Raw genomic sequence first — 13,679 nt, forward strand, 5'->3', positions numbered from 1 at the left:
TCGTTTTTGTTTTCATTTTGTTTTTCTGAAAACTGATTGATAATGACATAAGTAAAAGTTTCAGCAGTGATGACACTCAAAAAAATTTCATTGGAACCTGTTTCTAGTGTGACTTACTTTGGATTGTTTCTCATAATATCTTTACTTTGAAATGTTAAACAAATTGGTTAGTTGCTAAAGTAGCCCACAGATGCCAACTTAACTCTTTCTGCACCTGTACTGAAAATCATTCTAGAACTTCTTACCATGATGTAAACACATGTTTGACTTCCCTGCTTCCTGATTATTAGGAGCCATGGGCACCCCGGTTTGGTTCCCCAGTTTCTTTTACATGGTGGGATTTCCAGTGATTCAGTGCAGTGGAGGCAAGGGCTTCAGGGGTCCTGGCCATGATGCCTATAAAGGTAAATCTCGCCGGCCTGTCAGGGAAAATCTCACTGACTATTTACTGTTATCTCCAAGACTCCAGAGGCTCTTGACAACTTTCACTATTGGCATTTATGTTGTGGAATGGGATAAAGTAGGTAACCTAACTTTATCTTTTCCAAGGGGATAACCTTGGTTTGACCAACATCTTGTTTTTTCATTCTTTCATCATTTTTACTTGTTTGATTTGCACCTTTATGATAAGTGAATTCTCTACGTATACAGGGTCTATCCTAATTACTATGACTCTATGTTTTGTTTATTTTGTTACAAGTTTGCCATCATTGTTTAGAATCAAATTTTGTTTAGAATCAAATTTTTCTTTCCTCTTCTCAGAAATTTTTTTCTTTCAGATGAACTTACATTGAGGCTATCACTACCCATTAAATAAAAATCTTGTTAGTACTCCACTAAGAATTTCATTGAATTTAAAGATTGTTGGAGAGAATTCACATCTTAAAATATTGAATCTTCCCACTGAGAAAAAATTGTGTCTTTCCATTCATTTGTATCTTCTATCCTTCAATAAAATTTCATAATTTCCTCTCATATTTTTTCCTACACATTTTTTCATTTGTTAGTTACTAGGAACTTAATAGCTTTCATTGGTATTTTAAATGGTAGGGGTTTTTCATGGTATCTTCTTGTCTGTGTTTGTGGATATACAAGGAAAGTATTTTTGTTACTCACAAAAGTCTCTCATAGTTTCCTTTCTGAAAATTCTTTTTTTATTTCTTAGAATTTTTCATTTGATTTTATAATTTGTGCAGACATCGTCTGAAATACTGAAAGTTTTATTTGCCCAATCTTTAAAATACACTTAGCCCTCTTTATTTTTAGGTTCTGCATTCTAGGATTCAACCAACTGCAGGTTGAAAATATTCAGAAAAAAAAAAATCCCAGAAAGTTCCAAAAAGCAAAACTTGAATTTGCTGTGCACCAGCAACTATTTACATAGCATTTACATTGTATTAGGTGTTATAAGTAATCTAGAAATGATTTAAAGTATACGGAAGGATATGCATAGGTTATATGCAAACGTCACAACGTTTTGTATAAGGGACTTGAGCATTTGAGGATTTTGGTGTCCTTGGGGGTCCTGGAACCAATCCCCCATAAATACCAAGGGACGATTGTAGTTATTCATCTTATTTACCTATCTTATTCAACCAACCTCAAGCACTTATAACATTGAATAATAATTATGGAGATCTTTTGATACATTTTTGATTTTCTCATGAATTCTTCTAAGTTTCACTATTAAGAAGAATATTTGTTCTGGGTTTCTGAGCCTTGTAGTTACTTTTATCAGGAGTAGAGATTGAGTTATATCAAATGATTGTATCATCTATTAAAATGAATGTATTGTTTTTCTTCTTTAAAAGGCAATTACTTTAGGAAATTACATTGATAAGTTTTTCTAATGTTGAACTATAATTTCATTGCTTAGTTAAACCCTACTTGTGTTATATTATTCTTTTCTTATGCTACTGAATATGATTTGCTACTATTTTAGCATTTTTAACCACTATTCTACTAAGTGGGGTTAGCCTATAATATATTTCTTTTTGTTATTACCAGAGTTATGCTAATCTTGGTACAAACATGTTGAGAACTTTGAATCTTTTTCAGTATTTTGGAGCTATTTATTAAACTTTGGTGTAAACACATATAATCTGTAAAAACTATTATATACAGTTTTATGCCAAGGTCTGGCATCACTGTAGACCTAATGCTTTGATTAATTTTTCAATAGATGGTTTAGGGATTATATTCCTTTCAATCCCAACTTGTATGAATTTGGTAATGTGTATTTGTTCTAGCAAAACATCCAGTTCATTTAAAATTTCAATATATGTTGGCGTGTGTGTGTGTAAACACATATGTACACAAATATATATATGTACATACACACATTTGTTTAGGTGCATAATTTAAAAATTTTCTGTGAAGGTAGCTATTAACTCCTTTTTTCTTCCTAAAATTTATGTCTATCAGAATGTAAATACTTGCCTGTGTTGGCAGTATTTTTTTTTAAAGTCACTACCTTTAATTAATTAAGCCTACTTTTTCTATCGTATTAATTTATTTAATCCTTATTAAATTTTTTCGTTCATTCTTGGATCTACTTGGATAATTTTTCCTAGTCTCTTGGGTTATAAACATTTTTCTTCTTTTTTTTTTTTGAAATATATACTCATTTTAATGTCAGACACAAAAATTTCAGAATATCCCTTTTTAGAAGAATTTGCTCGGAACTTATCCATTACATCAACAACTTTTTTTTTTTCCTGAATTTTATTTTATTTATTTTTTTTATACAGCAGGTTCTTATTAGTCATCAGTTTTATACACATCAGTGTATACATGTCAATTCCAATCGCCCAGTTCATCACACCACCACCCCCAGCCCCTTGCCGCTTTCCCCGCTTGGTGTCCATTTATTTTTAAACTTTATTATACTTGTGTTTAAGGTTAAGAAGTAATCTGAATAATACTTTGGCTGTTCACATGGATTTTTGGAATTTATTACTCTCATTGTCTTTAATATTTAGTTTATAATTTCAGATGTCATAGATGGCATCGGAATGCCTTTAAATTCACATTTGGATAGATTTTGTAATTTTTATTATATTTTTTATTTCAAAATTGGTTACGTATTTGTCAGTGAATGTGGCTTATATACGTTCATCTCTGGGGAATTTGGCCTAGTGGATGCAAGAGGTGGATTTATCAGTTCTGATCTCAGATGCAGAAGAGGAATATGGGGAGCCTTATTGTCTGTAATGACTGAAGCACAGGCAGATTTAGTGTATAGAGTTATAACACATAGATTGAAACCATGAGAAAAAACCAAGCAGCCTGTCAGGAAGGTCAGAAACATCTTTCGAGTCGGTGAATTTCTCCTGTAAGTAATGAACACGGAAAATATTTGGTATGGTGTTTCTTTAATGTGAAGGAAATATCAGATAGTTGAAGTCTAGTTTTAAGAGAGCTCAAGCAGATAGTGCTAACCTTCTAAATGTTGGAATTTAAAATAATAATCCTTCAACCCTTACTCTCCAATCCCAGTGCAGTAGGATTTGGGCAGCAGAGCAAGCGTTGGTAGTTAGGAAGCTTTGCCTCTCCTAAAGCAGCTGAGGCCCCAGTGGGAAACTCTAGTGGTTGGGCATGTCGGGAAATGGTAGGATCCATTATGGACAAGCTAGGGAAGTTTGTTTTAAATGGGAGTGGCATTTATGTTTGAAATACATTAAAATCACTAGTGAAAGTATTTTAAAGATTCTAATATTAATATGTTTAATGAGTAAGTGGATGTTTTAAAATTATGAATACCAAGCACTGAGCCTTTTCATTCAACCTGTTTCAAAACTCATGGTCCCTTTATTGGCAGAGAGATCTTCCTTTTCATTTTCACCAAGTCATTCCCCTGCTTTAACACATGAATGTTCTTTTATTTGTTGTCTTGTGTTTTAACCCTTATGAGTCTAAGTCTGAGAATCTCTACCTGGCTTTCAAAACCTTCTTGACTAACATATTTCTCATATTTTTCTAATACCTTGTCTCAACTCCTGGCAAATCAGGCTCTCCTTGATCCTCTCATGAAGCCAAAATGCTTCAGATTTCCATACCTGAAATTTATAATTCCATGTCTGGCCTGAATGCTTTGCCCTCCTCCCTGCCTTTGTAAGTCCTTTTCATCATTCCTTGTTTCAGTGCAAGGTCAGCCACCTCTTCAGTGAAACCTTTTGGGTGGCACCTCTTTCCTCTCCTTTACTCTCCAGTAAACACTAGTAGTATAGAAATTAGCTCTTAAGAGTGGATTGTCTTTTAATAATGTTCCATAAATGTTACTCTCTTCTCCTCATTATAAATAGCTAAAGAGCAAGGGTCACGATTTAAATTTCTGCTTCCCCCAGGAAAGTCCCAGAATAATTTATATTACAAAAAGTGGGACCTCATTCAATACTATAGACTGGCTGGGGGCCAGTTAAACCAGACAGCAGATGGCACTTCTCCACTTTACAGATTACGAAATTGACATTTAGTCCATTCAAGGATCCCAAGCCATCAGCTTCAAGCCTTACATGAGTGTTTCTCAATTTTCAGGAGTGTTCTCTTCTATAGATGAGTTATTACAAAGTTTAATAAAGCATTTCTTTCTAGAAAAACATAAGGAAACCACTGAAAAGTGTTCCACATCTTTTTAAGGATTTCAGTGTATAGGTAATCTTTAATCTGTAGTGTTAGTTTTTAGAGCCACCAATTACATAATTGAGCATCTGTGTTTTAATAGTTGGCAATATATTCACATTCTGTTTACACAATAAGATATGTTATCTCCTTTGGAATAAAATAGGAAAAAGAGAACGCAAAGCTCAGCATTCGAGATTCCCTTGTGCAATTTGTAGTACATAATAAAGGATCTTTCATGAAGCAGGTGTTCAGTTCATATTGCTAAATAAATATGAGTGACATCAGGCTCTGGGGGAAAAAGAACAGACTTATGTGTGAAGAGCATAAAAAAGGTTCTTGATGGAATAGCAGATTTTCACCCTCACACATACTCACAGCTGATAACTTCCACGTTAAAATTTATATTGGTAGAAATGGTAGAATTTGTGTGTAAGTTTTTACTAGTACCCATCCAACCTGAGTTAGAGCTCTACAAAGCTCTACAGAGCTCTACAAAGTTAATTACTCAACTTCTGATAACATTGCAGGGGAGTGCAGTGCTTTGGCAGGATTGCAGTGAAGAAAGTAGGAAATTAAGTAAGAGAGGACACTGAACTAGAAAACGTACTTAAATTGTTGGTAGTTATTATCACTCTGTACTTCCTAGCAAAGAAGTTAATGTATGAGTATATTAATAGTAGCTAGCCCTCATTGCAGTACTCACTATGTGCCAGATATTATTCCATGTGATTTATAGTCATTTAAAATCCAGAATAACTTGTTGAAATATGTTCTATTATCATCTTCATTTTACAGATCAGGAGATTAAGCAATAGAGAGTCCTGTAACTTGCTTGAAGTCACACGAAGTGGAAGAACCAGGATTAGAATCCAAGCAATCTGGCTCCAGCATCCCTGTCACTAACCATCTAGCTATGTCATGACTTAGAGTTTACGACCAAAATATGTGACCAGCTGCATCAAGAATAACAAATATAATAATCATCAAACTATGTGACATCAAGCATTGTAATTTTTACGTTAGGAACTGTATGACAACAAACATTTAAGAAGATGTGGTTATTTTGACCTTGACTTAGTTCTCTTTTGAGAAAACTGTGTGAGCTGTACAGGTGTGAACTGAGTGAGAAAACAAAGGAAATCAGATGCAAGCCCTTCATGGAATCAAGAATTGCTTTTTGTGAAAAGAATTCAAATATACAGCAGAACATAAATCAGGTTGAAACGTAGGGTAGACTGTATTTATGATAAGCTGTTTTGTGTTCGTCTTCCCTTGTTTCACAGTCTATCCTGGAGACTATTCCAGATGTGCCAGCTCATTCCAATGGCTCAGCAGACCCTGGACAGTCGGTGCAGAACGCAGTGACTGGTGAGTGACACAAACTCCTACTGAACTCAAGCTGTGTCTTTTTGCTTTTGTGCTGGCACTCAATTCAGTGAGAAGTGAATTTCTGAAAGCAAAATGTAAGTGTTTTTTCTCCCCTTTTTGATTCTGTCACCCGGGCCTCTCCTCCCATCACCTCCAAACAGCCCATCTGTCATACCAGACGAAACTAACTGAACCACATTGGAAGCAGAATCTTTTCCACCTTTACTCCCACGGCATCATTTAGAAACTACTCACTTAGGCAGTGTCTTTGATTTGGGGCCTCTCTCACAGGTAATCTGGATCTGCTTAACAGTGTCAAGCAGACCAGGAAGCAGACCGCTTCCAAGAACCTCTGATTATGCTCAAGTAAATGCAGCAGCAGAGCAGCTTGTGATATACAGAGTAACAGGGTTAGCTTTTAAATGGGCCTCTTCCACTTGAGCATTGGATACTCTGCATGGGCCCAGTATGGAATCTCAAATCCTCCTTGTTAGAAATAGGCCCCTTTAGGCCACACTTTTGTGATCCCTCAAAATTTTCCGTAAATAATGCACCGTCTTCTCAGATACAGCAGAACCCCATACTTGCAGCATTAGCTTCAAAACTCAAATAAGTTGGGGTGATGAAAATGTTCTAAAATTGATCGATGGTTGTACAACTCTGCAAATATCCTAAAAACCGTTGACTATACACTTCAAATAAGTGAATTCTAGGCATGTGGATTACATTTTAATAAAGCTGTTTCCAAAAAAAAAGAAAAATCGAAGAGAATGGATTTGCTGTAAATTATTCCACATCATTCTATTTGCTGCCATATTGTTATTCAGTTCAACTCATACCACTAAAAGATAAAAGTCTACCTGGAGTAGTCTGGTGATTTGGAGTATCGGCCTGTATAATCAACACTGTCCAAAGAATCTGTCCATAGGTCCTTAAGAAGTTAGCATTTTATTTAACAATTAATCTTACTCTGATTTGCATGCAAGCCTCTGTATGACGAGTGAAAATCTTAACTGTGCCCTCATTATTTTCTGAGTACTTACTGTATCTATTTATTGTGTTTTAATTCAGTAAAACTGTTTAGAATTTTAAATTTGTTGGTTTACAAATTTCTCTGTTAAACTTTTAATTGAGATTAACTAGGTCTTCTGTCATTTCTATCTTTTGTTCCTTTTGTTCTGTTTGGTTTTCATCTAGTCACTGTCTATAGAAGAGGGTAAAAGAGATGAGCTCTTTTTTTTGTAATCAAATAATTCTTTTCATGACATATGAACAGTTTTGCCAGGCAATGAAACAAGATGGAAAGCCAAACTCTTAGTCAAAAATCAGATTTAGGTTTACTCAAATGATTTCACTTGTTTTTGGTAAGGAATCTATTGTCTTAATTTCAGACTTGAGAGAAACATGGATACGGGACAGTACTTGTCACCCATTTAGCTTTGTAATGTGCATCATACGAGGTCAGGTAACGATACAAAATCACAAGAATCAGGATTAATTCACCTGAACAAATCTAGCAGTGAAGAGCAAACTGAATTTGAACAAATCTTAAGAGGCACAGTTCCACAGTTTGGGAAAAACCCAAGAGGAATGAAAGTAGGCAGGAATTTCCTGTGGGGCCTCCACCCTTTCTCCCTCTGCTTTAAGCTTTTGCTTCCCCAATAGCAGCAACGTTGGGTCTGGATGGACTTAATTTTAATATCATGAGAATATATAGAAATATTTCATTTTTGTCTTTCTAATTAATCTTCAATGCTTTTCATGAGACATAAACATCTAAAATTAAAAACATCAGGTTAAATAGAAAGTTTGCTTGGATAATGATTATAGAAGTTTGTTCATGTGGAAATCTGATGACACTACATTAATTGCTTAACTGAAATCATTCTGGCTGAGTCTAATGCTTTTCCTGGATGTAAACATTCTAATGTGCTTATGGATTAACTTGTAAACATTTTGTGCTTATTTTACAGTAAATGGTATTGATTGATTAAATGGCATATTAAATATTCCACATCCTCTGTTCTTTAGATGATGAATATCTGGAAAGGGACATTCCACTACAAGCTGAAGAGCTGTCCTTTGAAGTATCTTATTCAGAAATGGTTACAGAGGCTCCAAAAAGAAATAAATTGAAGAAGTCAGATTTTAAGAAAGAAGACTATGTTTTACCTGTAAGTAAAAACCTTTCATGATTATTCCACTAGCTTCCTGTGACTTCTCTGTGGGACAAACTAGGATTTTTTAAAAAATTTCTTTGTGTGTGCACAAGGGCATGGGGAGAGGCCAGGCATCAGTGTTGCATCACACCAGGGACATTATTTGTTGTGCAGTACACAGCCTGCCTGGCTGTACCTGGCAGCCCTGGGTTGAGGAAGAGTTGCTAGGGTATATGCTTGAGTACTGCTTTATAGATGAAATAGGATTTCCACTTGGCTTGTGTGCTTTCATGCACTTTCTATCCTTACTTTACTTATAGGTTGATGCCAGTTCTAACTGTAACTGTATACCTACTTGTGCATTAGAAGCCACATGTCAGAAAGTCAGTCATTAACAATAAGAAGTGAGAGCTTATAGGGCAGACACTAAAAACTCATCAAAAATAAATTCAAGAATTTGTAATATTATTATGGGATGGTAAAGTAGAGCTACATAGTTCATTAGCCTGAAAGCCTCATTATGTATATCCAGGATAATTATATTCTGAAAGCCCAATACAGGAAATATGCTACACTGATCTATTTGCTACTCAGTCAGTGCATTTGTGAAGAGTTCAAGATGTGGAGTCCTGAATATTCTGTGCTGATCAGGGCTGGAGGCATGATGAGCAGGGCTCAGGCAGTTTCAGGGCTAGAGGAATGAGTCATCTAGAATCAGGCAGAGGCTTTGCCCCAGGTGGCCTGGACCATTCTTGTGACGGAGGGGAAGAGGACAGGGCAAGAACTGTAAGACCCACCAGGAACCTTCTATGGGCCAGACACTGCAGTAGGTATTCTAGTTCTCATCATCCTAGTGATTGCTCCCATTTTACAGTTAAGGAAACTGAGGCCCAAACAAGCTAAGTAACATATCCAAATCTTCACAGCTAATAGGAGGCAGAAACAGAATTTAAACCTACACGTGTCCATCTTCAAAACCCCTCCTGGACCCTATGCAGCCTCTATGTCGGAGGGCACAGTGGCATTCTGGGACAAAAGAGGGAACCCAGCTCTGGGACTCTGGTTGCAGGGGGAGTCCCTCTGAATCTTTGGAGAGAATTGTCCAAGAGAGGATGCTGACCCCCAGTCTCCTCATCATGTCTGTCTCCTCCTGAGTTTGGGCTCACCTTGGGTGCAGGGCAGCCTCCCATGAAGAGCTCTGCATAGGATGTAGCACGTAGTGTCAATAATTGCTCAGTAATGATTGCAGTTCTTGTTGTGTTGCTGTTCTTGTTATGTGTTATTGTCATGTGGAGCCTTGGTCTCAGAAAGAAGGTAAAATAACCAAGTGTTTAGTAGCACAAGGTATACCTCAGACCACACCCTATGTTTTGTTGTTTAGCTTTTAAATGCTTGGAATTTCAAAGAACAGTTGTTGAATGAATGAATGAATGAATGAATGAATTGGAAGATGCTTTAAAAATCCCAAGGAAGCTCTAGTTTAGGGAACTCCTATGGAGAATGTATACTTACAACTTTGTAATTTAAATAACTATTGTATATTTCTACTTTAGCCATTTTCTTTCAATACCAGGTTTTCTGAGAGCAAAGTATTTGTTATGGATTTTATATATATACTTAAATATAAAATTTATATTTTACTTATTATGTAATTATATATTAACTTATATAATACTTATATTTTATTATTATTACTTATATGTAATATTTCTGTTATTTATTATAAGAACAATCTCTTTTTTTTTAAAGGTCTTACTTCTTATAGTCTTCACAATATTTCTGGACTGTTGAAGGGTTTTTTATTGTTCTTTTAGTGTATTTTATTTCCTTGTGTGGAAATGGAGAATATAACAATATAATTGGCTTCAAAATGATAGTAGAATTATTTGGCACTTTCTGTGCATTTTTCTTTTTTAAGAATATTCTGAATTACCTACATTTGATTTTTAAGGTAGAATAACTATTGTCTCAGCAAGCAGGTGCAATCAGTTTCAGTTGAGAAATTACCTACATTCTTTACATCACAGTTGTGATGATGACGTTATGGTACACTTCAGATCACTGTTTTGTTTCAATTTAGTGTAGTAGTGATCTGCAGATGTTCTAAAAATCATATTCATAATCTTTCTGGGATGCAGCATGCTCCTCAGAGATTTTTTTAATGAATAGCATGTCTTGCTGTACAGACTTAGAATGTCCAGGTGGCATTTGAATGAAGGTATAATAATTTTCCTTTGCCATAAAAAATAAATATCCTCAATATGTATTTTAGAAATTTATTGTTCAGAAAACCAGATTTGGCCTAACTGAAGCAGGAGATCTGTCTGCTGAAGACATGAAGAAAATCCGCCATCTCTCTCTGATTGAATTGACGGCCTTTTTTGATGCCTTTCGTATTCAACTAAAAAGAAACAAAACGGAGAAAGTAAAAGGACGAGGTATTAAGACTTATTCTGAAAACAAAACAAAACAAAAAGACTTATTCTGGCTTTAAGACTTTGATACATGGGAATAAGACGGTGCTTTTCTGATTCTTTTTTCTTTCTCACCTATTTTACAATGAAGACAGTGGGATTTTTGGAGTTCCTCTTACGGTCCTGCTGGAAAATGACCGAAGGAAAGATGCTGGAGTGAAAGTTCCCCTTGTGTTACAAAAAGTGAGTTCAATGTAAATAAAGGGGGAGTTAATAGAGCCCTGTGCTTGCAATGTGCTATTTGTAAACCCACTAATGAATTTTCCTCTAGATTTAAAGACACTAAAGCCCTATTAGGACTTGGGCCTTGGTGATTTCCGGGTTTCCTCCATACATCCACATGACATCCACAAACACTTGGGCATACCTGCCTTGCTGAGAACTTCTGGAGCCTGTTTCATTGTCTGATCATAAAGCATCAGGTGATGAGTGCAGATGCTCTGTCACATGGCTTCCTTCATTTATATTTCTTTGAATATTTAAAAAATGTTATTTGTGTGTATGTATGTGTTTGTGTGTGTGTGTGTGTATTTGATTATTCTGTCCTGTATAAGAGATGACTTAATTATTAGCAGTCAATTTACTAATCATACAAGTATTTGCTGAGATATATCACAGGTTGGGTGTTTTTAAATGTGTATGTATAATTGTTTAAATGAATTTTCCAGACAAAGCTAAGTAAAGTCTAAAAATCAGCTTATTCTGGTGGTGTTTGAGGTATGACTGAGAAGGTACGATCCATTTACACAAAGAAGAATTTTGGTTTGGGAGGTTTTGAAACTGATATTACCTGAACTATTGTATGTGGTTTCTCTGTGACCATCACTGGTTAATGGCTCATTTGCTTTTGTGTCACGTTTTTTTATAGCCAACAATTTACACTGGTTTAATTATGTATTTATTCAACAGTGACATCCGGTGGCACAAGTAAAATTCCAAGCCCTAAACACAAATCTTGTTGAATTTTCAATTCAATTTTTAAATGATATGTGAAAATACTGAGTGAGGAAACATACTTACTTTATTCACAATAACAATTCTATGTCTCTTTACTATCTTCCTTAATTTTGCTACCAATACCTCAAATTGAGCTGCTCCTCAAATCAGGTGATTGATTGGCTGCCAATAGGATCAGGGAGGATGGCAACCAGGGGGCCAGAGGATGCGGGCGACACCCAGTGTGTGCGTCTGTAGGGCACCTCTCCTGCACCTGGCTGTCTGTACCTTGTCACGTCTGTACAGCACCGAGCAGCCCCAAGAGGTCGGTGTTATCATCTCCCTTCTACTGGTGAGGCAACGGAGGCATCGTAGGGTGAGGTAACTTGCCCAAGAACATACAAGAGGTAGATGCAAAAAGGGACACAGTATGTATACCCAAGGCCAAATCCATGGTGACTCTAAGATTTCCTTTCGTTCCTTGAATTAGAACCAGAATAATGCCCTTTGTCCTCCAGTGAAAGGACAGAGTCTGAAGAAAATGCATAAAAATCTAAGACTGAGAAGATTCAACACAAGAATTTATATTGTTGAGTAGGTGCAAAATCCTAGCACATGGAAGGTGCACAATAAGTGCTAGTTAAAACTAAATCTGGGTTTATCTCGTATTAGCATCTCAGTAGATGCTAGCTCTAGTTACTGCTCCTCATTTAAGACAGCTTGAGGCATTGCTCTTCTACTCCTGTGGGAGAGTCTTTTCTTATGAACATGTTTCTTTCTCCTAAATATCTACTTCTCTTCATACCTACAGGAGCTACCTTAGCTCCAGGCACCATCATTTCATGAAGGGAAAATGGCAGAGACTCTGGATCCTGCTCTTGCTGTGTGAACGTGGGCAGATCCTTTCTCCTTTCCGTGCCTCAGTCTCCTCAGCAGTAGAATGGGGATTCCACTAGTACCCGCCTCATAGGATTATTGTGAGGGTTAAATAAGTTAATGTACGTAAAGTGTTGAGAATGTTATCTGACACACAGTAAGTGCACAATCAGTGTTAGTGTTTATATTATTTAATAATAAACCATCATCATTACCATGAGAGCTCATGAGACCTATAAGCCTTTACAGTATGTAATCCCTTGGTCAGATTTCGAGAATCCCTATAGTTTCTTAGCCAGAATAGTGCAACTAATGATAGTAAATTTAGGATCTTTTCTTATTGGTCAGTCTGCAGAAAGAGATACAGTAATCAGATCTTAAAATAGTTAAGTGGCAGTGTAGTTTCTTGGTTAAGAGCACGAGCTTGAGAGAGTTGGTGCCATTACTTTTGAGGTTGACCCTGGGGAAAGTGGAAAACAGCTCTAAGTCTCCATTTCCTCATTTGCAAATTGGAGGCTAATGTCGACCTCCTGGGATAGTGTGAACATTTAACTAGGCATTCAAGTACCAGGCATGTATATATGCTTGGTAATGTATCGATTGTTTTCATCATCATTATTATTTCAAATGTTTGTAATCATATGGAGGTATTTATTTTTGTAATGTATCATTGCTTTCCAGTTCTTTCAGAAAGTTGAAGAATCGGGTCTGGAATCTGAAGGGATTTTTCGACTTTCAGGATGTACTGCTAAAGTCAAGGTACCAAACATTTTCTCTCTTCCTCATTAGAGATCTCAGCTAGCTAGACCCAAGTTCACACAGGCATCAGGTGTGTCCAGTTGTTTGTTGTTGTTTTTTGATACTACCACTTGGCCCTATAGAGCTTTCCTCAATACCTGTGTTCCATGATCCTGAGTTGTGTATTCCTTTAAACTAAAACAACAACAATAAAAAGCCAACAACAATGAAAGAACACATCAATTCACTATCAAAAACTGCTGCTTGTCTTTAATTTGGTAAAGTTGAAATGTCCCATCATTGTTTTTTGTGTTAAACAGTTTAGCTTTTTTGTGTTCCTCTCAGTCATGGAATTCACTAAGCCAGTATTAGATGATCCCTGATTTCCATTGTCAATTGCTTCAAACTTAGAAACATTCTTTGGCTTTCCTTTTAATGGAAGTCCTTATAAGAATTGGTAGGAATGGCTGTAACCACTAGAACACTCACTTAGCAGTTCTAAAAC

The 13,679-nt window shown here is 36.1% G+C and overlaps 1 protein-coding gene across 4 annotated transcripts in view; it reads left to right on the top strand.

The window, feature by feature from the left end:
- ARHGAP28 (Rho GTPase activating protein 28) overlaps nucleotides 1-13,679 on the top strand; it is a 70,032-nt gene that overhangs the window by 24,979 nt on the left and 31,374 nt on the right. For all 4 annotated transcript variants that reach the window (XR_004345534.1, XM_032603662.1, XM_032603660.1 and 1 more), the window contains 5 exons: nucleotides 5,907-5,991; nucleotides 8,023-8,165; nucleotides 10,423-10,588; nucleotides 10,716-10,807; nucleotides 13,118-13,195. Coding sequence is in view for 3 of the 4 variants with exons in the window: in XM_032603662.1 (XP_032459553.1) it covers nucleotides 5,907-5,991; nucleotides 8,023-8,165; nucleotides 10,423-10,588; nucleotides 10,716-10,807; nucleotides 13,118-13,195 (564 nt within the window). In the remaining variant the exon portion in view is untranslated. The remainder of the gene's footprint in view (nucleotides 1-5,906; nucleotides 5,992-8,022; nucleotides 8,166-10,422; nucleotides 10,589-10,715; nucleotides 10,808-13,117; nucleotides 13,196-13,679) is intronic.

Source organism: Phocoena sinus, chromosome 14 (assembly GCF_008692025.1).
Source record: "Phocoena sinus isolate mPhoSin1 chromosome 14, mPhoSin1.pri, whole genome shotgun sequence".
Classification (NCBI taxonomy): domain Eukaryota; kingdom Metazoa; phylum Chordata; class Mammalia; order Artiodactyla; family Phocoenidae; genus Phocoena; species Phocoena sinus.